General features: G+C 48.4%; 1 protein-coding gene across 1 annotated transcript in view; it reads right to left on the reverse strand.

The window, feature by feature from the left end:
- The window catches only part of CORO6 (coronin 6), a 54,739-nt gene that overhangs the window by 20,629 nt on the left and 9,658 nt on the right, over positions 1 to 24,452 (reverse strand). The window contains exons 3-5 of the mRNA XM_058163966.1: positions 13,452 to 13,574; positions 6,882 to 7,011; positions 4,889 to 5,070 (exon numbers count right to left, since the gene is read on the reverse strand). Coding sequence (XP_058019949.1) covers positions 4,889 to 5,070; positions 6,882 to 7,011; positions 13,452 to 13,574 — 435 coding nt within the window. The remainder of the gene's footprint in view (positions 1 to 4,888; positions 5,071 to 6,881; positions 7,012 to 13,451; positions 13,575 to 24,452) is intronic.

The raw sequence follows: 24,452 nt of genomic DNA on the forward strand, positions 1-24,452 counted from the left end.
CCCAGAATTCCCTAGCAACCATGATTGGCTGGGGGATTCTGGGAGTGAAAATCTACCCCTCTTAAAGCATGCTGAGTGGGGGATTCTGGGAGTGGATGTTCACCCATTTTAAAGCATGCTGGCTGGGGAATTCTGGGAGTGGAATTCCACCCATCTTAAAGCATGCTGGGTGGGGGATTCTTGGAGTGGAAGTCCTCCCCTCTTAAAGCATGCTGGCTGAGGAATTCTGGGAATGGAATTCCACCCATCTTAAAGCATGCTGGGTGGGGGATTCTTGGAGTGGAAGTCCTCCCCTCTTAAAGCATGCTGGCTGAGGAATTCTGGGAGTGGAATTCCACCCATCTTAAAGCATGCTGGCTGGGGAATTCTGGGAGTGGATGTTCACCCATTTTAAAGCATGCTGGCTGAGGAATTCTGGGAGTTGAAGTTTATCCATCTTAATGCCTGCTGGCTGGGGGATTCTGGGAGTGGAAGTCCTCTCCTCTTAAAGTGGCCAAGGTTGAGAAACACTGGACAGGTAGTCCTGGACTTACGACCACAACCGAGCACAAGATTTCTGTTGCTAGGTAAGACATTTGTTAAGTGAGTTTTGCCCCATTCTACAACCTTCCTTGTTGCAGTTCTTAAATGAATAACTGCAGTTGTTAAGTTAGTCACCTGGTTGTTAAGTGAATCGGGCTTCCTCATGGTCAGAAGGTCGCAAAAGGGTATCACGTGACCCCGGGATGTTGCAACCATCATAAATTTGAGTCAGTTGCTCAACCATACAAATGTAAATCACGTGACCATGGTCGTAAGTGTGAAAAATGGTCATAATTCAGTTATTTCGGTGCCATTGTAACTTTGAACGGTCACTAAATGAATGGCTGTAAGTCGAGGACTTCCTGTATTAGATCAAGCCCATTAGCAGAGGTCAATCAGCCCAAAGCACCCCAAAAAAGAAGAAGACCCCCATTTCAAGGGGCAGACGCCAACAACCGCCCCTCCTCCCCTGCGCGGTGCTTCATCAGTGGAATTGAACGTCTATCTGTTTTGGGCAAAGGGAGCAGCCATGTGGATGGAGAAGATGGGAATTGTAGTCCAACTGATTTAGAGCAGGGGTCTTCAACCTTGGTCCCTTTAAGACTTGTGGACTTCAACTCCCAGAATCCCTGGGAGTTGAAGTCCACAAGTCTTCAAGCAAAGCTGGCTGGGGAATTCTGGGAGTTGAAAGCCACAAGTCTTCAAGCAAAGCTGGCTGGGGAATTCTGGGAGTTGAAGGCCGCAAGTCTTCAAGCAAAGCTGGCTGAATTCTGGGAATTGAAGTCTTCAAGCAAAGCTGGCTGGGGAATTCTGGGAGTTGAAGGCCAGTCTTCAAGCAAAGCTGGCTGAGGAATTCTGGGAGTTGAAGTCCACAAGTCTTCAAGCAAAGCTGGCTGGGGAATTCTGGGAGTTGAAAGCCACAAGTCTTCAAGCAAAGCTGGCTGGGGAATTCTGGGAGTTGAAGGCCGCAAGTCTTCAAGCAAAGCTGGCTGGGGAATTCTGGGAATTGAAGGCCCAAGTCTTCAAGCAAAGCTGGCTGGGGAATTCTGGGAGTTGAAGGCCGCAAGTCTTCAAGCAAAGCTGGCTGAGGAATTCTGGGAATTGAAGGCCCAAGTCTTCAAGCAAACCTGGCTGGGGAATTCTGGGAGTTGAAAGCCACAAGTCTTCAAGCAAAGCTGGCTGGGGAATTCTGGGAGTTGAAGGCCGCAAGTCTTCAAGCAAAGCTGGCTGGGGAATTCTGGGAGTTGAAGTCCACAAGTCTTCAATCAAAGCTGGCTGGGGAATTCTGGGAGTTGAAGGCCGCAAGTCTTCAAGCAAAGCTGGCTGGGGAATTCTGGGAATTGAAGGCCCAAGTCTTCAAGCAAAGCTGGCTGGGGAATTCTGGGAGTTGAAGGCCGCAAGTCTTCAAGCAAAGCTGGCTGAGGAATTCTGGGAATTGAAGGCCCAAGTCTTCAAGCAAACCTGGCTGGGGAATTCTGGGAGTTGAAAGCCACAAGTCTTCAAGCAAAGCTGGCTGGGGAATTCTGGGAGTTGAAGTCCACAAGTCTTCAAGCAAAGCTGGCTGGGGAATTCTGGGAGTTGAAGGCCGCAAGTCTTCAAGCAGAGCTGGCTGGGGAATTCTGGGAGTTGAAGGCCGCAAGTCTTCAAGCAAAGCTGGCTGGGGAATTCTGGGAGTTGAAGGCCGCAAGTCTTCAAGCAAAGCTGGCTGAGGAATTCTGGGAGTTGAAGTCCACAAGTCTTAAAGGGACCAAGGTTGGAGACCCCTGATTTAGAGGAGACCAGGCCTGGACGGAGGATTCAACCAAGCTGGAGTGGAGCCCCAAATTATCTCAGGAATAATTTTATTCCTGAAAATTAGATTATTTCTGTGGCGATTCGGATGGTGGCCCCCCCTACTTTACGGTTTCACATTCCAGGGGCGAATTTAGCATATTTAGCAGGGGTGGCTGCAGGGAGGGGAGAGGGCGAAAAAGTCAATATGGCAACTGCAGCCAAGTTGGGAGGTACTCCCCCTTTATGAGGGATGGACAGTGGCTTCTGTTGCACCATTTTGGTTGGCATCTTGACTTTTCTAACGTCCCGGAAGAGTCTGGATTATCAATTTAATCCCACCGCTAACAAACAAAGATCAAACCAGGATTGAACTAAGCCAGCACAGTCAGCAAGATCAGTAAAATGCAGGATTCTTTGCCCAAGGTGGGAGAATGAGGCTAATTCACAGCCTGAGAGATCGAGGGGACTTAAATTCCCATCATCCCCTGCAGGTTGCAGCTCCTTTAGGTGGAAATGTTATTTGGGAAAAAGAAAGTTGGCTTGGAATGTCCACACAGAAGAGTCTGGGGGATTCTGGAGTGGAAGTCCATCCCTCTTAAAGCATTGCTGGCTGGGGGATTCTGGGAGTGGAAGTCCACCCATCTTAAAGCAAGCTGGCTGGGGGATTCTGGGAGTGGAAGTCCACCCATCTTAAAGCAGGCTGGCTGGGGGATTCTGGGAGTGGAAGTCCTCCCCTCTTAAAGCAGGCTGGCTGGGGGATTCTGGGAGTGGAAGTCCTCCCCTCTTAAAGCATGCTGGCTGGGGGATTCTGGGAATGGAAGTCCATCTCTCTTAAAGCAGGCTGGCTGGGGGATTCTGGGAGTGGAAGTCCATCCCTCTTAAAGCAGGCTGGCTGGGGGATTCTGGGAGTGGAAGTCCATCCCTCTTAAAGCAGGCTGGCTGGGGGATTCTGGGAGTGGAAGTCCATCCCTCTTAAAGCAGGCTGGCTGGGGGATTCTGGGAGTGGAAATCCTCCCCTCTTAAAGCAGGCTGGCTGGGGAATTCTGGGAGTGGAAGTCCTCCCCTCTTAAAGCATGCTGGCTGGGGGATTCTGGGAGTGGAAGTCCTCCCCTCTTAAAGCATGCTGGCTGGAGAATTCTGGGAGTGGAAGTCCTCCCCTCTTAAAGCATGCTGGCTGGGGGATTCTGGGAGTGGAAGTCCTCCCCTCTTAAAGCAGGCTGGCTGGGGATTCTGGGGTGGAAGTCCTCCTCTTAAAGCAAGCTGGCTGGGGAATTCTGGGAGTGGAAGTCCACCTCTTAAAGCAGGCTGGCTGGGGATTCTGGGGTGGAAGTCCACCTCTTAAAGCAGGCTGGCTGGGGATTCTGGGGTGGAAGTCCTCCTCTTAAAACAGGCTGGCTGGGGATTCTGGGGTGGAAGTCCATCTCTCTTAAAGCAGGCTGGCTGGGGAATTCTGGGGTGGAAGTCCACCTCTTAAAGCAGGCTGGCTGGGGAATTCTGGGGTGGAAGTCCTCCTCTTAAAGCAGGCTGGCTGGGGATTCTGGGGTGGAAGTCCTCCTCTTAAAGCATGCTGGCTGGGGGATTCTGGGAGTGGAAGTCCTCCCCTCTTAAAGCATGCTGGCTGGAGAATTCTGGGAGTGGAAGTCCTCCCCTCTTAAAGCATGCTGGCTGGGGGATTCTGGGAGTGGAAGTCCTCCCCTCTTAAAGCAGGCTGGCTGGGGGATTCTGGGAGTGGAAGTCCTCCCCTCTTAAAGCAAGCTGGCTGGGGAATTCTTGGAGTGGAACTCCACCCATCTTAAAGCAGGCTGGCTGGGGGATTCTGGGAGTGGAAGTCCACCCATCTTAAAGCACGCTGGCTGGGGGATTCTGGGAGTGGAAGTCCACCCTCTTAAATCAGGCTGGCTGGGGGATTCTGGGAATGGAAGTCCATCTCTCTTAAAGCAGGCTGGCTGGGGAATTCTGGGAGTGGAAGTCCACCCCTCTTAAAGCAGGCTGGCTGGGGAATTCTGGGAGTGGAAGTCCTCCCCTCTTAAAGCAGGCTGGCTGGGGGATTCTGGGAATGGAAGTCCATCCCTCTTAAAGCAGGCTGGCTGGGGAATTCTGGGAGTGGAAGTCCTCCCCTCTTAAAGCATGCTGGTTGGGGGATTCTGGGAATGGAAGTCCATCTCTCTTAAAGCATGCTGGCTGGGTGATTCTGGGAGTGGAAGTCCTCCCCTCTTAAAGCATGGCTGGCTGGGGGATTCTGGGAGTGGAAGTCCACCCCTCTTAAAGCAGGCTGGCTGGGGGATTCTGGGAGTGGAAGTCCTCCCCTCTTAAAGAATGCTGGCTGGGGGATTCTGGGAGTGGAAGTCCACCCCTCTTAAAGCAGGCTGGCTGGGGGATTCTGGGAGTGGAAGTCCTCCCCTCTTAAAGCAGGCTGGCTGGGGGATTCTGGGAGAGGAAGTCCTCCCCTCTTAAAGTTGCCAGGGTTGAAACGCTGATCACAGATTTCCAGAAGATGCCAAACCAGGGAAGAACAGTTCACATCTACCTCACATGCTGGGGGCAGGCCAGGCAATCCCGCCCGCCCACCCACCCCTCGGCCCGTCTTACTCACAGCCACAACCAGGTGCTGCCGTGGGTCGATGATGCGCAGATGTTTGTCCTTGCAGGTGGTGACAATCTGGCTCCCGTTGCGATTCCAACACACGTTGTATATGACGTCGGTGTGTAGGTCGTCCAGCGTGATGAGGGCCTCCCCAGTGCCCACGTTCCAAACGATGATGGTGTTGTCTCCCCCTTATCCAGAAAGGGCATTCAGGACACAACGAAAGGAGCCAGGCTGCCCGGACCCCTTCCCCGTCCCCTTCCCATTACAGGTTGTCCCCCTCAGGATCACAATCCGGACCAAAATTTATGTCGCTAAGTCAGACCTTGCTTGTGTGCTTTGCCTCATTTTACGACGGTCGTTAAGTGAATCGCCTCAGTGGCTGAGTCAGCCACACGATCATTAAGTGAATCTGGCTTCCTCATGGACTTTGGTCGCAAAAGAGGATCACATAACCCCGGGACACTGTGACCGTCATAAATGTGAATCCGTCGGCAAGCATCTGAATTCTGACCACGTGACCACGAGGATGCTGCCACCGTCGTAAGTATGAAACCTGGTCCTATGTCACTTTTTTCAGTGTCGTCGTCACTTTGAACGGGCACTGAATGTTGTGAGCTGTATTTATATTAAATGTTTATAATATTTTAAGCTGCCTGGAGTCGCTTACAACAGGAGTCTCCAACCTTGGCAACTTTAAGACTTGCGGACTTTAACTCCCAGAATTCCCCAGCCAGCAAAAGCTGGCTGGGGAATTCTGGGAGTGAAGTCCTCCTCTTAAAGTTGAATGAGACTCTTACAAACAAGATGGGCTGCAATGAAATTTTGCAATAAAACAGGCTGGCATTTAAGAGGTGCTGGGCTTATAGACCCCAACCCCCCCCCAAATTATAAAAAAGTGGGTGTCTAGGCACCGTCCACCTTCCCCAGCTGCAGGAAGGTTGCTTCAGCCCACAGAGTGACCAAAATGAAGTGTCCAAAACTGAAGGAATGCTGGGAAGCCATCCAGGATAAGAAGGGATGGAAAACTCAGGCCATATTTAGCAAAGTCCGCCTGGCGGATTCTGGGAGTTGTAGTTCACCCATCTTCAAGCTGCCAAGATCGAGAAATTACAGATTATGGTATGGATGGGTGCTTCATCATCAGTGGAGGTTTTTTTAAAGCAGGGATTTGATAGCCACCTTTCCAGAATAGTAGATGATCTTCTGCTTGACCAAGGGGGTCAAGGGGGTGGGGTTGGACTAGATGACCTCCCGAGAACCCCTCCCAACTCTCTTATTCTGTATTCTGGACTAGATGATCTTCGAGATCCCCATCCAGGTCACTGGCGCTCCATCACTGGATGTTTTTAAGAAAAGTCTAGAGACAATCACTTGTCTGAAATGGTTTAGGTTCTCCTGCTTGAGCAGGGGGCTGGACTAGAAGACCTCCAAGGTCCCTTCCCGCTCATTCATTCTAAGAGCTTTAAAATGTTGTATTTACACCTTAAACATTTGTCGGGGTACGTGTGTGTGTGTGTGTGTGTGTGTGTGTGTGTGTGTGTGTGTGTGTGTGTATTGAGTGTTTGTGTTGCCCAGAGCCCAGAATCACCCTGATTATAATTATAATTATAAATTATCGTTTATAATCAGCCTTATAAATCTCAACTCCATCCATCTATCCCTCAAATATAAAAATAAAAACAGATCAGCAGAATAAATCAGTGCAATTTTTCGAAGTCAAGAAAGAAGGAAGCGAGCCCAACCAAATTAACCTGGCAAGACTGAAATAGTCTTTTTTTCCTTTAAAAGAAGGAGTTAAGATGCTAGTCCCTAGGAGGTCCCAGAGGAGGGGGGGGGGAAATTCACCCAGCCATTCCTGACGGTGTGCAGCTCCATGCTTCCAAGGAAAAACATCCAGCTTCCCACCCACGTATTCTGTGTAGATTCTATGCATTCTACAGTTTAACCTGAGGAACTCCATCCCACTGGAAGCTGCCAGGGTGGGCGGAGAGGCTCTTACCTGCGCTGAGTAAGACATTGCGGGCCGTGGGGTGCCAGGTTAGGATGCCCACCCGCTTGGAATGCCCTTCCAGGGTCACCACTGGCTCCGTTAGGTTTCGTAAGGGCAGGAAATCCGGAATCTGCCACACCTGGAGGGAGAGAAAACGGCCCCTGTTCGAGTCAAGCAAGAACTTCTTGCATTTCTTGGCTAAAAGTTGTCAGTAATACTGAGAAGGGCAACACACATGTAGTCCTCAAATTACGACCATAATTGAGCCCAAAATTTATGTCGCTAAGTGAGAAATTTGTTAAGTGAGTTTTGCCCCATTTTACGACGTTTCTTGTTAAGCGAAACACTGCAGTTGTTAAGTTAGTAAGCCGGTTGTTAAGTGAATCTGGCTTCCCCATTGACTCTGGGGAATCACGTGACCTCCGGATGCTGTGTGACCGTCATAACTGTGAGTCAGTTGCCAAGCAACCAAGCTTTGATCCCCTGACCATGGGGATGCTGCAATGGTCGTAAGTGTGAAAAACGGTCATAAGTTACTTTTTCCAGTGCTGCTGCTGCTGTTGTAACCAGGAACGCTCACCAAATGAAAGATGGTAAGCTGAGGACTTACATAAATAAATATAAAATAAAATAAAATATAATATAATATAATATAAAATAAAATGGAATAAAATATAAAATGAAATGAAATGAAACAAAATAAAAACATAAAAATAAAATAATAAAATAGAAATAGAAATAGAATGGAATACATAGAACAGAATCCAATGAAATAAAATTTAGAAGTAGAATAGAATAGAATATAAAATGGAATAAAATAAAAATAAAATAAAATGAATAAAAATAAAATAAATCACCAATGACTTTGTCATGATGCAAAAGGTAAAGTAAAGGCAAAAGATAATTTCAACACCTCGCATTAGCCTTCCTGAAGGCCGACAGTGAAATGATCAGCCCTCTTTCTTGAGGCAGGGAGTTCCAAAGATGAAGGAATCCTTTTCTGCTCTCCAGACCCTCTACTACGAATATGGATGCTCACACTGGCCTCATTCCCCCCGCAAACATTTCTGACAGATTTCTCCCCCCCTTGCCCACAGCACTGCCCCCCACCGGCATTGCCCCCCCCAGAAAACTTGACTGCACCCCAGGTTTTTTTGTTAACACGCCACAGAAGTATCAACGTGAGCCCCCACGCATGTTGCCCCTCCCAAAGATGGTCCATGCGACATTGGGGATGTGGATGGTCTTTGCTTTTCTCTTCCACTGCAGCCCTGGGATCACCTGGTGGTCCCCCCTCCCTCCAATCCACCTGATGCTGCTTAGATCATCCAGAGTTATCACGGTGAGCTTCGCGTGCAGATAAAAATAGAAATAGATCAGCAGATGTTTTCAGTTTTTCACCTTCTCGTCGCACCTGGAGTTGTGAAACAGACCGGAACCTTTGCCTGTCGCTCCTATTCTCTTCTGCCCCAACAAAAAAAACAACAACACCTTACTTAAATCTTTAAAAAACAAACAAAAACGAAGCGTAGCTTCTTCTCCGGTAAGATTACACTACTAACCAAAACATTTGCTAGACCAATTCTTGATTACAGCAGAAAAAATAATTGCTACCAACCTGCCTTCCATTGAGGACCTGTATACTGCACGAATCAAGAAGAGGACCGTGAAAATATTTGCAGATCCCTCGCATCCTGGACATAAACTGTTTCAACTCCTACCCTCAAAACGACGCTATAGAGCACTGCACACCAGAACAACTAGACACAAGAACAGTTTTTCCCCAAACGCCATCACTCTGCTAAACAAATAATTCCCTCAACACTGTCAGACTATTTACTGAATCTGCACTACTATTAATCGTTTCATAGTTCCCATCGCCAATCTCCTTCCACTTATGACTGTATGACTATAACTTGCTGCTGGCACTCCTTATGATTTACATTGATATATTGATCATCAATTGTGTTGTAAATGTTGTACCCTGATGAACGTATCTTTTCTTTTATGTACACTGAGAGCAGATGCACCAAGACAAATTCCTTGTGTGTCCAATCACACTTGGCCAATAAAAAATTCTATTCTATTCTATTCTATTCTATTCTATTCTATTCTATTCTATTCTATTCTATTCTATTTCTATTCTATTCTATTTCTATTCTATTTTATGCTATTCTGAATGTATCTTTTCTTTTATGTACACAGAGAGCCTATGCACCAAAGACAAATTCCTTGTGTGTCCAATCACACTTGGCCAATAAAAAAAATTCTATTCTATTCTATTCTATCTGTCTGGAACCCGCACTGCATATCAGACATAAATACAATTGAACGTGTCCAGAAATATTTCATAAGAAGAGTCCTCCACTCCTCCGCTCACAACAAAATACCTTATGCCACCAGACTTGAAATTCTGGGTTTAGAAAATTTAGAACTACACCGCCTTCGGTCTGACCTGAGTTTAACTCGTAGAATCATCTATTGCAATGTCCTTCCTGTTGAAGACTACTTCAGCTTCAACTACAACAATACAAGAGCAAACAATAGATTCAAACTTAAAGTGAAACGCTCCAATCTTAATTGCAGAAAATATGACTTCAGTAACAGAGTTGTTAATGCCTGGAATGCACTACCTGACTCTGTGGTCTCTTCCCAAAATCCCCAAAGCTTTAACCAAAAACTTTCTACTATTGACCTCACCCCATTCCTAAGAGGTCTGTAAGGGGCGTGCATAAGAGCACAAGCGTGCCTACCGTTTCTGACCTAATGTTCCCTTTAGTTGTATTCACTTTATGTTTTCAATTTATGCTTACATATATTATTTAATATGTATTTGACAAAATAAATAAATAAAATAAATAATAAAATAAAATATTTGATATATGGGCCCTCTTGTTAACTTTGCGAGGCAGAAATGGCTGAAAGAGAGCTGCAGCATGGATGGAGACTTGAACTCAGATTTCAGAGTCCAGTAAGCAGGCTGGCTGGGGGATTCCGGGAGTGGAACTCCATCCATCTTAAATCCTGCTGGCTGGGGGATTCTGGGAGTGGAAGTCCTCCCCTCTTAAAGCAAGCTGGCTGGGGAATTCTGGGAGTAGAAGTCTATTCATCTTAAAGCAAGCTGGCTGGGGAATTCTGGGAGTGGAAGTCCACCCATCTTAAATCCTGCTGGCTGGGGAACTCTGGGAGTGGAAGTCCTCCCCTCTTAAAGCATGCTGGCTGGGGGATTCTGGGAGTGGAAGTCCTCCCCTCTTAAAGCATGCTGGCTGGGGGATTCTGGGAGTGGAAGTCCTCCCCTCTTAAAGCATGCTGGCTGGGGGATTCTGGGAGTGGAAGTCCTCCCCTCTTAAAGCATGCTGGCTGGGGGATTCTGGGAGTGGAAGTCCTCCCCTCTTAAAGCATGCTGGCTGGGGAATTCTGGGAGTGGAAGTCCTCCCCTCTTAAAGCAGGCTGGCTGGGGAATTCTGGGAGTGGAAGTCCTCCCCTCTTAAAGCAGGCTGGCTGGGGAATTCTGGGAGTGGAAGTCCTCCCCTCTTAAAGCAGGCTGGCTGGGGGATTCTGGGAGTGGAAGTCCACCTCTTAAAGCAGGCTGGCTGGGGATTCTGGGAGTGGAAGTCCTCCGCTCTTAAAGCATGCTGGCTGGGGGATTCTGGGAGTGGAAGTCCGTCCATCTTTAAGCATGCTGGCTGGGGGATTCTGGGAATGGAAGTCCACCCCTTTTAAAGCAGGCTGTCTGGGGAATTCTGGGAGTGGAAGTCCTCCCCACTTAAAGCATGCTGGCTGGGGGATTCTGGGAGTGGAAGTCCACCCATCTTAAATCCTGCTGGCTGGGGAACTCTGGGAGTGGAAGTCCTCCGCTCTTAAAGCATGCTGGCTGGGGGATTCTGGGAGTGGAAGTCCGTCCATCTTTAAGCATGCTGGCTGGGGGATTCTGGGAATGGAAGTCCACCCCTTTTAAAGCATACTGGCTGGGGGATTCTGGGAGTTGACATCCACCCATGCGAAGATTTCCAAGGCTGAGAAGCCCCCCTCCCCCTCCGAGCGAGCCCCGTGTCCTTAGGAAAGTTCAATTCTCACATGTCAAAACCTTTTACATGCATCCATCAACAGATCCACTGGTGGCACCACTAAATCCGAGTGAGGCTGGGGGAGCTTTGAAACACCCACCCTGGCTGTTGCTAGCAGAGACACATTTCCATCACACCCAAAGTGTAGTATGCTCTTTGCAAAAGCTGGCTTGGGGCACAAACGAAGAGGGGAAAATGCGACAGTGTGTGTTTGTGTGTGTGTGTTGAGCTGCCCATCCCTTCCTCCTCTTGGCCTCCCGCATGGAAAGGTCTATTCTTAGGTGCTGAGTCCTGGCTGCTATTTTTAGCCCAAAATGCTGCCTCATGCCCATGGAAAAGGTGCCAGCTCCCAGGCTGGGCCTGGGGTCCCAAGCCCACCTCTCCCGCCAGCCCTCGGACAACCAGCCACGGAAAGGGGAAATTGTTCCTTCCTTCTTTTTTTTTTTTTGGTGCCCACAGAGAAAGGAGTAGTAGATTGGATGCCCTGCGCTCTCCGTAGTGGGTATTTTGCTGCCTCCGGGTACTGACTAATGGCTTTTGATTTTCTGCAGTGCCAATACGGTGCCCGGACTGCTCCTGGGGAGATTGGGAAAAATCCCAGGGCTCTGGTTCAGCTTGGAAAAGGGTGGCTGGCTCAGCAATTTCGGGAATCTCCCAGGGAGGTGCAAGGGGTGGGGGGGGAGGAAAGGAAAAACTGCTGGGTTTTTTCCCCCTGAAAATTTCTGCAACTGCAAATGCTTGACTTGCCCAGCCGAGAAATGAGGAAGAGGCTGGTGCAGTGCAGGGGGGTAGATTGGCAAGAAGAGGAATAGGAATAGGAATAGGAATAGGAATAGGAATAGGAATAGGAAAGAATGGAATGGGAATGGGAATGGGAATGGGAAGAGAAGAGAAGAGAAGAGAAGAGAAGAGAAGAGAAGAGAAGAGAAGAGAAGAGAAGAGAAGAATAAATGAAATGAAATAGAATAGAATAGAATAGAATAGAATAGAATAGAATAGAATAGAATAGAATAGAATAGAAAAATAAATGAAATGAAATGAAATAGAAATAGGAATAGAATAGAATAGAATAGAAAAGAAAAGAATAGAATAGCATAGCATAGCAAGCATAGAATAGAATATAGAAGAGAAGAAAAAAATAAATGAAATAAAATAGAATAGAATAGAATAGAAATATAAATGAAATGAAATGAAATGAAATAGGAATAGGAATAGGATAGGATAGGATAGGATAGGATAGGATAGAAAAATAAAATAAAATAAATGAAATGAAATAGAAATAGAAATAGTATAATTTAGAACAGGGGTCTCCAACCTTAGTAACTTTAAGGTTTGTGGACTTCAACTCCCAGAGTTCCTCAGCCAGCTTTGCTTGGGAGTTGAAGTCCACAAACCTTAAAGTTACTAAAAATAAATGAAATAGAAATAGAAATAGAATTAGAATTAGAATTAGAATAGAATAGAATAGAATAGAATAGAATAGAATAGGAAATAGAAAAGAAATGAATAGAATAGAATAGAATAGAATAGAATAGAATAGAATAGAATAAATAGAACAGGAAATAGAAAAGAAATGAATAGAATAGAATAGAATAGAATAGAATAGAATAGAAAAGAAATAGAAAAGAAATGAATAGAAGGATGGGATGGGATGGGATGGGATAGAAGACGAGAGGAGAGGAGGGGAGAGGAGAAGATAGAATAACTGGAATTCTGGGAGTTGAAGTCCACCCATCCTCAACCTCCAGGGCTGAGAAACACGGCCTTCAAAACCGACACGCGCAGTTCAAGGAACGTGGCACCTCCTTCACCAAAGTGGGTCTCCTCTGTGTGTCTGGTCTAATTTCCTTGCTTGCTGCAGCCCCCACAATCAATAAGACCCCCCAATCAAGCTTCCAATCCATCATTTGAAATTAAAATCCAACAACTGCACGCAAGTGATGGTCAAAAAAAGTCAAGATGGCCACTGCGACATGTTCCCTTCGCCAAAGGGTCCTTCCTCCCTGCCTCCAATTCAAATCCCTGTTTTGGCTAAAGACCCCAAACTCAGACAGTCCTCGACTTACCGTCCTTCTCTTACTAGCGATTTGAGTTTACGATAAGCCTTGAAAAAGTCAGTCACCAGCGAAATTCGAGCTTATGACCGCTGCCCCACCCTCGCCAGTCACGGGATTGCAATTTGAGTGCTCCTGTTTATGACTGGTTGTAGTGTCCAGGGGGAGGGTCACAATTTGCGACTCCCCACCACCATTTCTGGCAAAATATGGTCAAAAAAAATGCCATCAGTTAAGCTGGATTCGCGTTTACAGCCACGTAGCTCAACCTTCGACCGCATGACTTGAATTACGATCCGACTTACTTACATCCGTGGGAAAAAAGTTGGATCCGTTCCCACGATGACTCAACTTATGACAATGATGACTGAAAGTAGAAATTGTGGTCGCAAGTCGAGGACAACCCGTGTGCAAAACACAGTCTGAAGGGCTGTGACATCCCTGGCCCCGTCACTTACCATGATGGTTGTGTCTTCCGATGCGCTGGCAATGACGTTGTCGTTGTGGGGGCACCAGTCGATATCCAGCACGGGGGCCGTATGTCCAGTCACCAAAGGAACGTTCTTGTCCACGCGGCCCATCTGCCAACAGACATATGGAGCACAGGGTATTTTATTAATTTGTTAAATTTATATGCCACCCATCTCAGGCTCCAGAGCAGGGGTCTCCAACCTTGATCCCTTTAAGACTTGTGGACTTCAACTCCCAGAGTTCCTCAGCCAGCTTTGCTTTGCTGGCTGAGGGACTCTGGGAGTTGAAGTCCACAAGTCTTAAAGGGACCAAGGTTGGAGACCCCTGCTCTAGAGGGAGATTCCAGCCCGGAGGTGGTGAGTTCTAGTCCTGCCTTAGGCATGAAAGCCAGCTGGGTGACTTTGGGCCAATCATCAGGAGACGGTGAGTTCTAGTCCCGCCTTAGGCATGAAAGGCAACTGGGTGACTTTGGGCCAATCACCAGGAGACAGTGAGTTCTAGTCCCACCTTAGGCATGAAAGGCAACTGGGTGACTTTGGGCCAATCACCAGGAGACAGTGAGTTCTAGTCCCGCCTTAGGCATGAAAGGCAACTGGGTGACTTTGGGCCAATCACCAGGAGACAGTGAGTTCTAGTCCCACCTTAGGCATGAAAGGCAACTGGGTGACTTTGGGCCAATCACCAGGAGACGGTGAGTTCTAGTCCCACCTTAGGCATGAAAGGCAACTGGGTGACTTTGGACCAATCACCAGGAGACAGTGAGTTCTAGTCCTACCTTAGGCATGAAAGCCAGCTGGGTGACCTTGGGCCAATCACCAGGAGATGGTGAGTTCTAGTCCCGCCTTAGGCATGAAAGGCAACTAGGTGACTTTGGGCCAATCACCAGGAGACGGTGAGTTCTAGTCCCGCCTTAGGCATGAAAGGCAACTAGGTGACTTTGGGCCAATCACCAGGAGACAGTGAATTCTAGTCCCACCTTAGGCATGAAAGGCAACTGGGTGACTTTGGGTTAGTCTCTCAGCCCAGCCCACCTCACAGGGTTGTTGTTGTGGGAAAAGCAGGAAGGGGAAGGTGTGTTGGACATGTTTGTTGCCTGAGTTATTTGTAAACAATAATAAAGGTGGGATACCAATAAAAAAACAAGAAGTAAGCTGAAAGCCTCCCACCAGGGTCTCTTGGGAGCCCCCCTGACTTTGTGGTCCAGACGTGGTGCGTTACATAACTTGTCCATTTAACCAAGGACAAAGAAAAATAGAGCGATTATTTCTCATCGTTTGAATGTTACGGCTCTGTTAACGCAGCCCGAAATCATCAGGGCCATTTTTGGCAGCCCCGTCACGCTCTTCGCTCCGCTTCAGGATAGGACAAACGGCAGTTCCCGAGCTCCAACTCCCAGGCAGGACAAGAACATCCTGATCCATTCCTGGGCATCGGAGCGTTGGGTCTCATTTTGAGGATGAGCTTTTTTGGAAACGTCAAACTTTTAGGCTGGGTGACTTTGAGAGGAGCCGTTTTCCACGCTCTTGCCTTTGGTTTTGTTCCTGTTGAGAAACTGCCATCCCTGAGCCTCACCTGAGGTTTTCGTTGCTGTTTGTTCTCCAGGGGGAGAAGAGGAAGAAGGGAAAGGAAAGGAAAGGAAAGGAAGATAAAAAGGAAAGGAAAGGAAAGGAAAGCAAAGGAAAAAAGGAAAGGAAGATAAAAAGAGAAAGGAAAAGAGACAAAAGGAAAGGAAAGGAAAGGAAGATAAAAAGGAAAGGAAAGGAAAGGAGAGGAAAGGAAAGGAAAGGAAAGGAAAGGAAAGGAAAGGAAAGGAAAGGAAAGGAAAGGAAGATAGAGGAAAAGAAAGGAGAAAAAGGAAAGGAAAGAAAAGGAATATGAAAAGGGAGAAGAGAGGAGAGGAGAGGAAAGGAAAGGAAAGGAAGAAAAAGAGAAAGGAAAAGAGACAAAAGGAAAGGAAAGGAGAGGAGAGGGGAAGAGAGGGAAAGGAGAAGGAGAGTGGGGGGAGGAAAGAAAGAAAGAAGGGGAGGAGGAAAAAGAAGAAGAAAGAACAGGAGAAGGAGAAGTGATGATGGAGGAAGAGCAGGAAAAGGACTGTGGGGTCCTTGGTGCTCTCTGAGCTTGGTGGTTTCGTGCAGACGTTTCATGACCAAACTAGGTAACATCATCAGTGCTAGTAGGGAGGAGGATTTGGGAGGAGGAGGAGGGGTCCTTGATGCTCTTTGAGCTTGGTGATTTTCTCGCAGACGTTTTATTACCCAACCAGATAACATCATCAGAGTTAGAAGGGAGCAGAGTTTGTGGAGAGGAGGAGGAGGAAGAAGAGGAGGAGGAGGAGGAAGGATCAAGGAGAATAGAAAATAGGGAGGCCATGAAGGTCAGAAGTCATTGGGGGTGCGGGATGAATGCAACCCCTAAGCTTGATCTACTGTGGAGAGAAATAATATTCTACAATCTCCTCCTTGCCACTTGCCAGACGGGCTCTCTTTAAAATGAAACCTGATCCAAAGCAGCAGCACAGGAAGAAAACACCAAATAATGTCAAGTGAATCTTGGCAAAACCAATAGAAAACAGAGCCAAAAACGCCAGGCTTCGCACCCGTCCCTTCCGCTTCTCTACTTGTAACAGGAACCATTCAAAGTTACAATGGCGCTTTAACGATATGGCTCAGGACCGTTTTTCACACTTAACGACCGTTGCAGGGTCAAAATCCAGCCGCTTGGTAACCGACTCGTATTTATGACGGTCGCAGCGTCCCGGGGTCACGCGATCCCCTTTTTGAGACCTTCGGGCAAGCCAAATCAACCGGGAAGCCAGATTCACTTAACAACCGTGTGACTGCCTTAACAATGGCAGCGGTTCACTTAACAACCGTGGCAAGAAAGGTCACTGGACTAGATTTTAGATTTTAAATTTAAATTGGTTTTAATGGGTTTTATTATGTATACTGTTATTTTTAATTATTTGGCTATTTGGAATAAGTTTTTTAATGGATGTTTTATTTTGTATCTATATGTATTTTTATCTGCCTGTAAACCGCCCTGAGTCCCTAGGGAGATAGGGCGGTATATAAATACGAAAAAATAAATAAATAAATAAATAAATAAATAAATAAATAAAATGGGACAAAATTACTCCTTCAGCCACAGAAATTGTGGGCTCAATTGTGGTCATAAATTGAGGACTACCTGCTGAGGAAGATGCTGCCATTTTACATGGCAGGGTGCAAAAACACATGCCTGGATGAGCAATTGCACACACACACCATTTCCACGCCACGCGTGGTCCTCTCAGATGCCCGCTGGGCATCATAGTTCTCCTCTAGGCGCCCCTGACCTTGAACGGGCCGCCTAGCTGCCACCCCAGGGAAATTTGAGCCGTGGAAAAAATGCCCCCCTCCCTCCCTTTCTCCTCTTGACCTCTGCTCCCTTCGTTTTAATTGTTCCCAAAAGTGAGTCACTTATTATTGTGACTCAGCCGGCCAACTGCTCCAGTCCATCTCTTGGGTTGGCTGGCCTGGGTCAGGAAGGGTGGGGAGGGGGGGAAAGAGAGAGAGAGAGAGAAGAGGGCGCTTAGAGGGAAGAGGAACAAGGACGGAGGACGAGAGTGGCAAGGGTGAAAAAAATTCACAAATTGGCAAAATTCACACGCCGGGCGGAAACGCACGAACGCCTGGCTTCCTTCCAGGCAAAGCAAGATATTTTGCAAAGCTCCGGTATCAGGTCCACCTGGATATTGTCCTTGGAGGGCAGGACGTGTTGGGGGGGGGGCAGCAGAGGTCCCACTGGGTCTGTCCATCTCCCGTTTTTGCCCAAGCCGGGAGCAATGCCTCACGCGTTTCCTGCCTCGGTGCCCTGCCTTGGCTGTCAGCCGGGACGTCGTGCGCATCCTTGTGAAATGTCTAGTTTGGCAAAGTGAGGACCAGGGGAAATAACAGGGTGACCTTCCGTGGGTTTGACGTTGTCGGGTCTTGTGGTCGTCTCCTTGGCTTGATGTTTTGATTTAATGTACTGGCCGTGGAATACGTCACCTTGTGGGATCCTTGGTGCTCTTTGAGCTGGGGGGTTTTCTTGCAGATGTTTCATGACCCAACTAGGGAACATCATCAGCGCTAGAAGGTGGGGAGGAGGAAGAGGACTGTAGGGTCCTTGATGCTCTCTGACCTTGGTGGTTTCCTTGCAGTCATTTCATGACCCAACTAGGAAACATCATCAGCGCTAGAAGGGCAGGGTGTTTGCTCTCTTTTTATATATAGTGGCTTGCCCTGCCAGGCATTAAATAGAGAGTGTTTAAAGCATTAATTAACCAGCAACCAGATAAGCAGGGATTAACCCCAGTCAAACTATCAAGCAGAAAACAATACCCCAGTCAAGGAATTACCATGGATAAAACCACAGCCCCATCAAAACTAGTAGGACTAGCTATGTGAACAGAGAGCAAACCTCACCCCCCTTCTAGAATGGATAACCTTACATAACTGGGTCATGAAACATCTCCAAGAAAACAACCCAGCTCAGAGAGCACTAAGGACCCCACAGTCACCCCACTGCTCCTCTTTCTCCCCCACTCCCTTCCAGCACTGATGACATTAATGAAACATCTGCAAGATGTTAGGGGACTGGAGGCTAAAACATATGAAGAACGGTTGCAAGAACTGGGTATGTCTCGTTTAATGAAAAGAAGGACTAGGGGAGACATGATAGCTGTGTTCCAATATCTCAGGGGTTGCCACAAAGAAGAGGGAGTCAAGCTATTCTCCAAAGCACCTGAGGGTAGAACAAGAAGCAATGGGTGGAAACTATTCAAGGAGAGAAGCAACTTAGAACTAAGGAGAAATTTCCTGACAGTTAGAACAATTAATAAGTGGAACAACTTGCCACCAGAAGTTGTAAATGCTCCAACATTGGAAATTTTTAAGAAAATGTTGGATAGCCATTTGCCTGAAATGGTGTAGGGTTTCCTGCCTGGCCAGGGGGTTGGACTAGAAGACCTCCAAGGTCCCTTCCAACTCTGATATTATTATTATTATTATTAAAAGAGCCTCAGAGGACACCACTTCTACAGTTCTCTTTCTCCTTCTCCTCCTCCCACTTTCCTCCTCCTTCCCTAGGCAGCCCCTCCTCCTTCTAGTACTGATGATGTTACCTAATTGGATTACAAAACGTCTTTAAGAAAACCACCAAGCTGAAAGACCGCACAGGCATCCTCCTCCCATCTAGCACTGATGCTGTTCCCTAGTTGGGTCACGAAACGTCCACAAGAACCACCCCCCCAAGGTCAGAGAGCTGCAAGGACCCCACAGGTCCACCTGGAGTTACAAATATTCTCTTCTATTGGCCGTAGTTTGCCTGGCCATGTCTCTTTCCTGTTCTTCATTTGGTCTTTCTTGCAGGTCAGCCTGGCACCTCCGGTACTACGTTAAGTCTTTATATGTAGTAGCTTCAGCGCATTTTCTCCAGTGTCCTTGTCCCTCCTCTTTCTTTGTGGGCTTCCAACCTTCCATATCCACCTATCTTCCACAGCAGGAAGAGTCTATGACTCTGATGGCATGCCACAGGGGCGCACCGTCACCAGCTGCTCTTCTGATTTTTGAAAACAGACCTAAAACGGCCGAAAAATGGCCTGAAGGCCTGAAAAACAACCCCAAAACAGGTATGTGTGCGCTGACCAGCTGGTCTTTGGGTTTCCAGCGCTTTTTTTAAAAAAAATTTGCATTTATATCCCGCCCTTCTCCGAAGACTCAGGGCGGCTTACACTGTGTCAAGCAATAGTCTTCATCCATTTGTATATTATATACAAAGTCAACTTTTATTGCCCCCCCCCAACAATCTGGGTCCTCATTTTATCTATCTTATAAAGGATGGAAGGCTGAGTCAACCTTGGGCCTGGTGGGGCTTGAACCTGCAGTAATTGCTTTGGCGCATGCACATGGATATGCGTGCCGGTTTGGGTACTTGGTGACGAAAAGGTTCACCATCGTTGGTCTATGACAGGGGTCTGCAAACTTGGCTCTTTTAAGACTTGTGGACTTCAACTTCCAGAGTTCCTCAGCCAGCTTTGCTGGCTGAGGGACTCTGGGAATTGAAGTCCGCAAATCTTAAAAGAGCCAAGTTTGCAGACCCCTGGTCTATGACATTGCTGCATGGACAGGAGTTTTGAACATCTGTTTCCAGCTGGACCGATCCCCAGGCCCGGTGGCCATGGCTAGTCCCAACTGCTGGAGGCATTAAGAGGCCAACTCGGATGAAGGCTGCAATTCGCACAGCACACAAAACCCAAGGAAAGCAACCGAGTTGGGCGTCGGAATGGCCCCAGCCTCCACCTCTTTCCTCCTTGCACAAGCGCTGGTATCCAGGTCACATCAAGCAGGTTCAGAGGGAAACATCCCAAAAAAAGTGACTTAAACAAACCGTCTAAGTAAGTGAACTCCAACAGGGGAGAAAGAACCGCTTGGGAGCCCCCCAGGCGTCCTCGGAGATTCTCCGTCCTCCAGGTCAGGGTTGTCCTGACAGAACTGGTCACTTGCATCCTTTTTAGAAGGTCGTTGAGGCCACTTGGAGGGAAGGAAGGAAGGAAGGGATCTGTGTCCTCAGGGTCACCTGAGTGATACAAATGGCTGTGAAACCTTCTACAATACAGTCCTTCCGGCAGTTCCAAAAAAGGCTCCACCCCCATTTGCACCACTCAGGTGACCCTGAGGACACAGGTATACCTCCAGGTGACCTCAACGACCTTCTAAAAGGACGCAAATGACCAGCTAGTCTGCAAAGAGTATCAATCCTTCCGTTCCCCACCATCCGGTCAGAGCTGAAGAAGCTCCTTGGATGAGAAGCGAAATGTCTTCAAAGAAAAGAATAGAATAGAATAGAATATTTTTATTTATAGACCGCCCTTCTCCCAAAGGACTCAGGGCGGTGTACAGCCACGAATAAAATACAGAAAGAAAACAACAATACAAAACTAAAAACAACCCTTAAAAAACCGATTTGATACGGCTATTTATAGATAAAATATTACCCTCTAAAATTCACAAAAAATTTAAAACCCATATCCCGGAAAAAGCAAGAAAGTCCAGTTGCCTCCTGAAAAAAAAGAACCTTTGGGACAACCAGGACCTGGATGACGGAGAATCTCTACAGACTTTTAGCTATGCAATTTGGGATGAGCACCCTCTGAATCAGGGGTCTCCAACCTTGTCAACTTTAAGACTTGGGGACTTTAACTCTTTAAGCTTTGCTGGCTGAGGAACTCTGGGAGTTGAAGTCCCCAAGTCTTAAAGTTGACAAGGTTGGAGACCCCTGCTCTGAATGGTGTGAGAGTAGGAATGGATTCCCAGAGGAAAAAAATTGCAGACTACAGGAACCATTTGCTCCACTCAGGTGACCCTGAGGACACAGGTAAACCTCCAGGTGACCTTAAGGACTGGCTAAAAGGATGCAACTGACCAGCTAGTCTGCAAGGAGCATCAATCCTTCCCTTCCCCACGATCCGGTCAGAGCTGAAGAAGCTTCTTGGATGAGAAGCGAAACGTCTTCAAATCGAAAAAACAGAAAGTCCAAGTTGCCTTTTGAAAAAAAGCCCCTTTGGATCCAATGCCCAAGGTAAGGATGAAGGATGGATGCAAAGCAGGGCTGTGGAGCAGCATTGGATTGCAAACTGAATGTTGAGCCGGCCGAGAAGGCAATTTTAGGGACTATCAAGGAAAATAATCCTCCACTTCGTTTAGTGACCGTTCAAAGTTTCAACAGCGCTGACAAAAAAGCAACTTAAATCCGGTTTTCACATTTACAACCATTGCAAAATCCCCATGGTCCAAATTCAGACGCTTGGCCGCCGGCTCATATTTATGACGGTCGCAGTGTTCCCAGGGTCACGTGATCTCCTTTTGCGACCTTCTGACCAGCAAAGTCAGTGGGGGGGGGAAGGAAGCCAGAATCACTTAACCACCACGTGACTCACTTAATAACTGCAGCGATTCACTTAAGGACGGTGGCAAGAAAGGTTGTGAAATGGGGCAAACCCTGCTAAAGAACTGCCTCGGTTAGCAATGGAACTTTGGAGCTGAATTATCACCGTAAATCGAGGACTGCCTATATTGGGGGGAAGAAAGTATTGGGGGAAAAAATGGATTTTTCTCGGTTTGCATTGTTTTTAAAGACTATTAACTGCTCCTTTAGGCTTCCTGGCTTATTCCTCCTGCATAAATGTGGGTTTATTCCACGTGTCGTGGCTGGAGGTAGCTGTGGCGGCATTGTGTGGTGATTTCGAGTTTTCAGACATTTATTTATTTATTTATTTATTTATTAAATTTGTATACCGCCCTTCTCCCAAAGGACTCAGGGCGGTTCACAGCCAAGTAAAATAGACAATATATAAATACAGTTAAAATGCAGTTAAAAAACTTATTAAAATTGGCCACAATTAAAATTTAGAGCTAAAACCCGTTTAAAAACCCATAAATTTAAAAACTAACCCAGGCCAGCGCAGATGAATAGGTAGGTTTTAAGCTCGCGAAAGGTTGGAGGTCCGGAAGTTGGCGAAGTCCTGGGGAGTTCGTTCCAGAGGCGGGAGCCCCACAGAGAAGGCCCTTCCTGGGCGTCGCCAGGCGACACTGTCGCGCCGGCGGCACCCTGAGAGTCCCTCTCTGTGAGGCGCGGGTCGGTGAGAGGTATTCGGTGGCAGCAGGCGGTCCCGTAAGTAACCCGGCCCTATGCCATGGGCGCTTTAAAGGCGTTCACCAAAACCTTGAAGCGCACCGGAAGGCCACAGGCAGCCAGTGCAGCCTGCGCAGGATAGGTGTCACTCGGGAGCCACGAGGGCTCCCTCTATCACCAGCGCAGCTGCATTCTGGACTAACTGTAGCCTCCGGATGCCCCTCAAGGGAGCCCCATGTGAGAGCATTGCAGTAATCCAGGCGAGGCGTCACAAGGCGTGGTGACTGTGCACAAGGCATCCCGGTCTAGAAAGGCGCAACTGGCGCACCAGGCGAACCTGGTGGAAAGCTCTCCTGGAGCGGCCGTCAGGTGTTCATCAAAGACAGCCGTTCATCCAGGAGAACGCCCAAATTGCGCACCCTCTCCGCCGGGGCCAATGACTCGCTCCCGACAGTCAGCGCGGACTCAGCTGACTGTACCGGGATGCCGGCATCCACAGCCACTCTGTCTTGGAGGATTGAGCTTGAGCCTGTTTCTCCCCATCCAGACCCGTCGGCTTCCAAACACCGGGACAGCACTTGATAGCTTCATTGGGGTGGCCGGTGTGGAAAAGTACAGCTGGGTGTCATCAGCGTACAGCTGGTACCTCACACGAAACCACTGATGATCTCACCCAGCGGCTTCATATAGATGTTGAACAGAAGGCGAGAGAATCGACCCCTGCGGCACCCACAAGTGAGGCGCGCGGGGTGACCTCTGCCCCCGTCAACACCGTCTGCGACGGTCGGAGAGATAGGAGGAGAACCACCGATAAGCGGTGCCTCCCACTCCCAATCCCCCAACCGGCGCAGCAGGATACCATGGTCGATGGTATCGAAAGCCGCTGAGAGGTCTAATAGGACCAGGGCAGAGGAATAACCCCTATCCCTGGCCCTCCAGAGATCATCCTGTGACCAAAGCCGTCTCAGTGCTGTAACCAGGCGGAAGCCGGACTGGAGCAGGTCAGATAGACAGTTTCCTCCAGGTGCAGGGGAAACTGATATGCCACCATACTCTCTACAACCTTCGCGAGCGGGTTGGAGACAGACGATAATTACCTAAAACAGCGGGTCAGGAAGGCTTCTTGAGGAGGGCCTCACCACCGCCTCTTTCAAGGCGGCGGAAGACTCCTCCAACAAGGAAGCACTCGTAATCCCCTGGAGCCAGCCTCGTGTCACCTCCTGAGTGGCCAGCACCAGCCAGGAGGGGCACGGGTCCAGTAAACACGTGGTGGCATTCAATCTACCCAGCAACCTGTCCATGTCCGCGGGAGTCACAGGGTCAAACTCATCCCAAACAACATCACCAAGACCGCCCTCAGACGCCCCATCCGAATCGCCACAATTTTGGTCCAGACCGTCCTTAAGCTGAGCGATTTTATCGTATAGATAACCGTTAAACTCCTCAGCACGTCCCTGCAGCGGGTCATCCCGCTCCCCTGGTGAAGGAGGCGGGTCACCAGGCTGGGGCAGCTGGGCGGTTATCTGCCGGCGCAATGAGGGAGGCGTAGCGCCTCGCTTCCCTCAGTGCCACTAGGTAGGTCTAGTATAGGATCTAACTAGTGTCCGATCAACCTCTGAGCGGCTGGACCTCCAGGAACTCTCTAGGCGTCTTCTCCGGCGTTTCATCCCCTCAGCTCCTCGGAGAACCAAGGGCGGTTGGGATCTGCGCGGGTCAGAGGCCGCAAAGGCACGACACGGTCTAAAGCCCCAGCCGCAGCCCGTTCCCAGGCTGCAGCTAGTTCCTCTGCCGTGCCGTGAGCCAGACCCTCAGGAAGTGGCCCAAGCTCCGTCTGAAACCTCTCTGGGTCCATCAGGCGCCTGGGACGGTACCAACGTAATGGTTCCGTCTCCCTGCGGTGTTGGGTAGCGGTCAGAAAGTCCAGGCGAAGGAGAGAGTGATCTGACCATGACAAAGGTTCAATGACTATTTCCTTTAAGTCCAGATCTCTCAACCACTGACCAGAGACAAAAATCAGGTCCAGTGTGCCTCCCCCGATGTGAGTGGGGCCATCCACTACTTGAGTCAGGTCCAAGGCCGTCATGGAAGCCAAGAACTCCCGAGCTACCGTCGATGACGAGCCAGCAGATGGCAGATTAAAGTCCCCCACATCAACAACAGGCTAAGAAATTTGAGTGACCATTTGCAAAGACACCCTGACTGCCATTGTGATCGAATTTGCAAGACGTTCCATGAGTTGCTTGCAGCTTATCCAACAGAGGTAGTCCTTGGCTTCCGTCCACTTGTTTAGCGATGGTTCAAAGTTACGAAGCACTGAAAAAAGTGCGACTCACAGC

Source organism: Ahaetulla prasina, chromosome 1, assembly GCF_028640845.1.
Source record: "Ahaetulla prasina isolate Xishuangbanna chromosome 1, ASM2864084v1, whole genome shotgun sequence".
Lineage (NCBI taxonomy): Eukaryota > Metazoa > Chordata > Lepidosauria > Squamata > Colubridae > Ahaetulla > Ahaetulla prasina.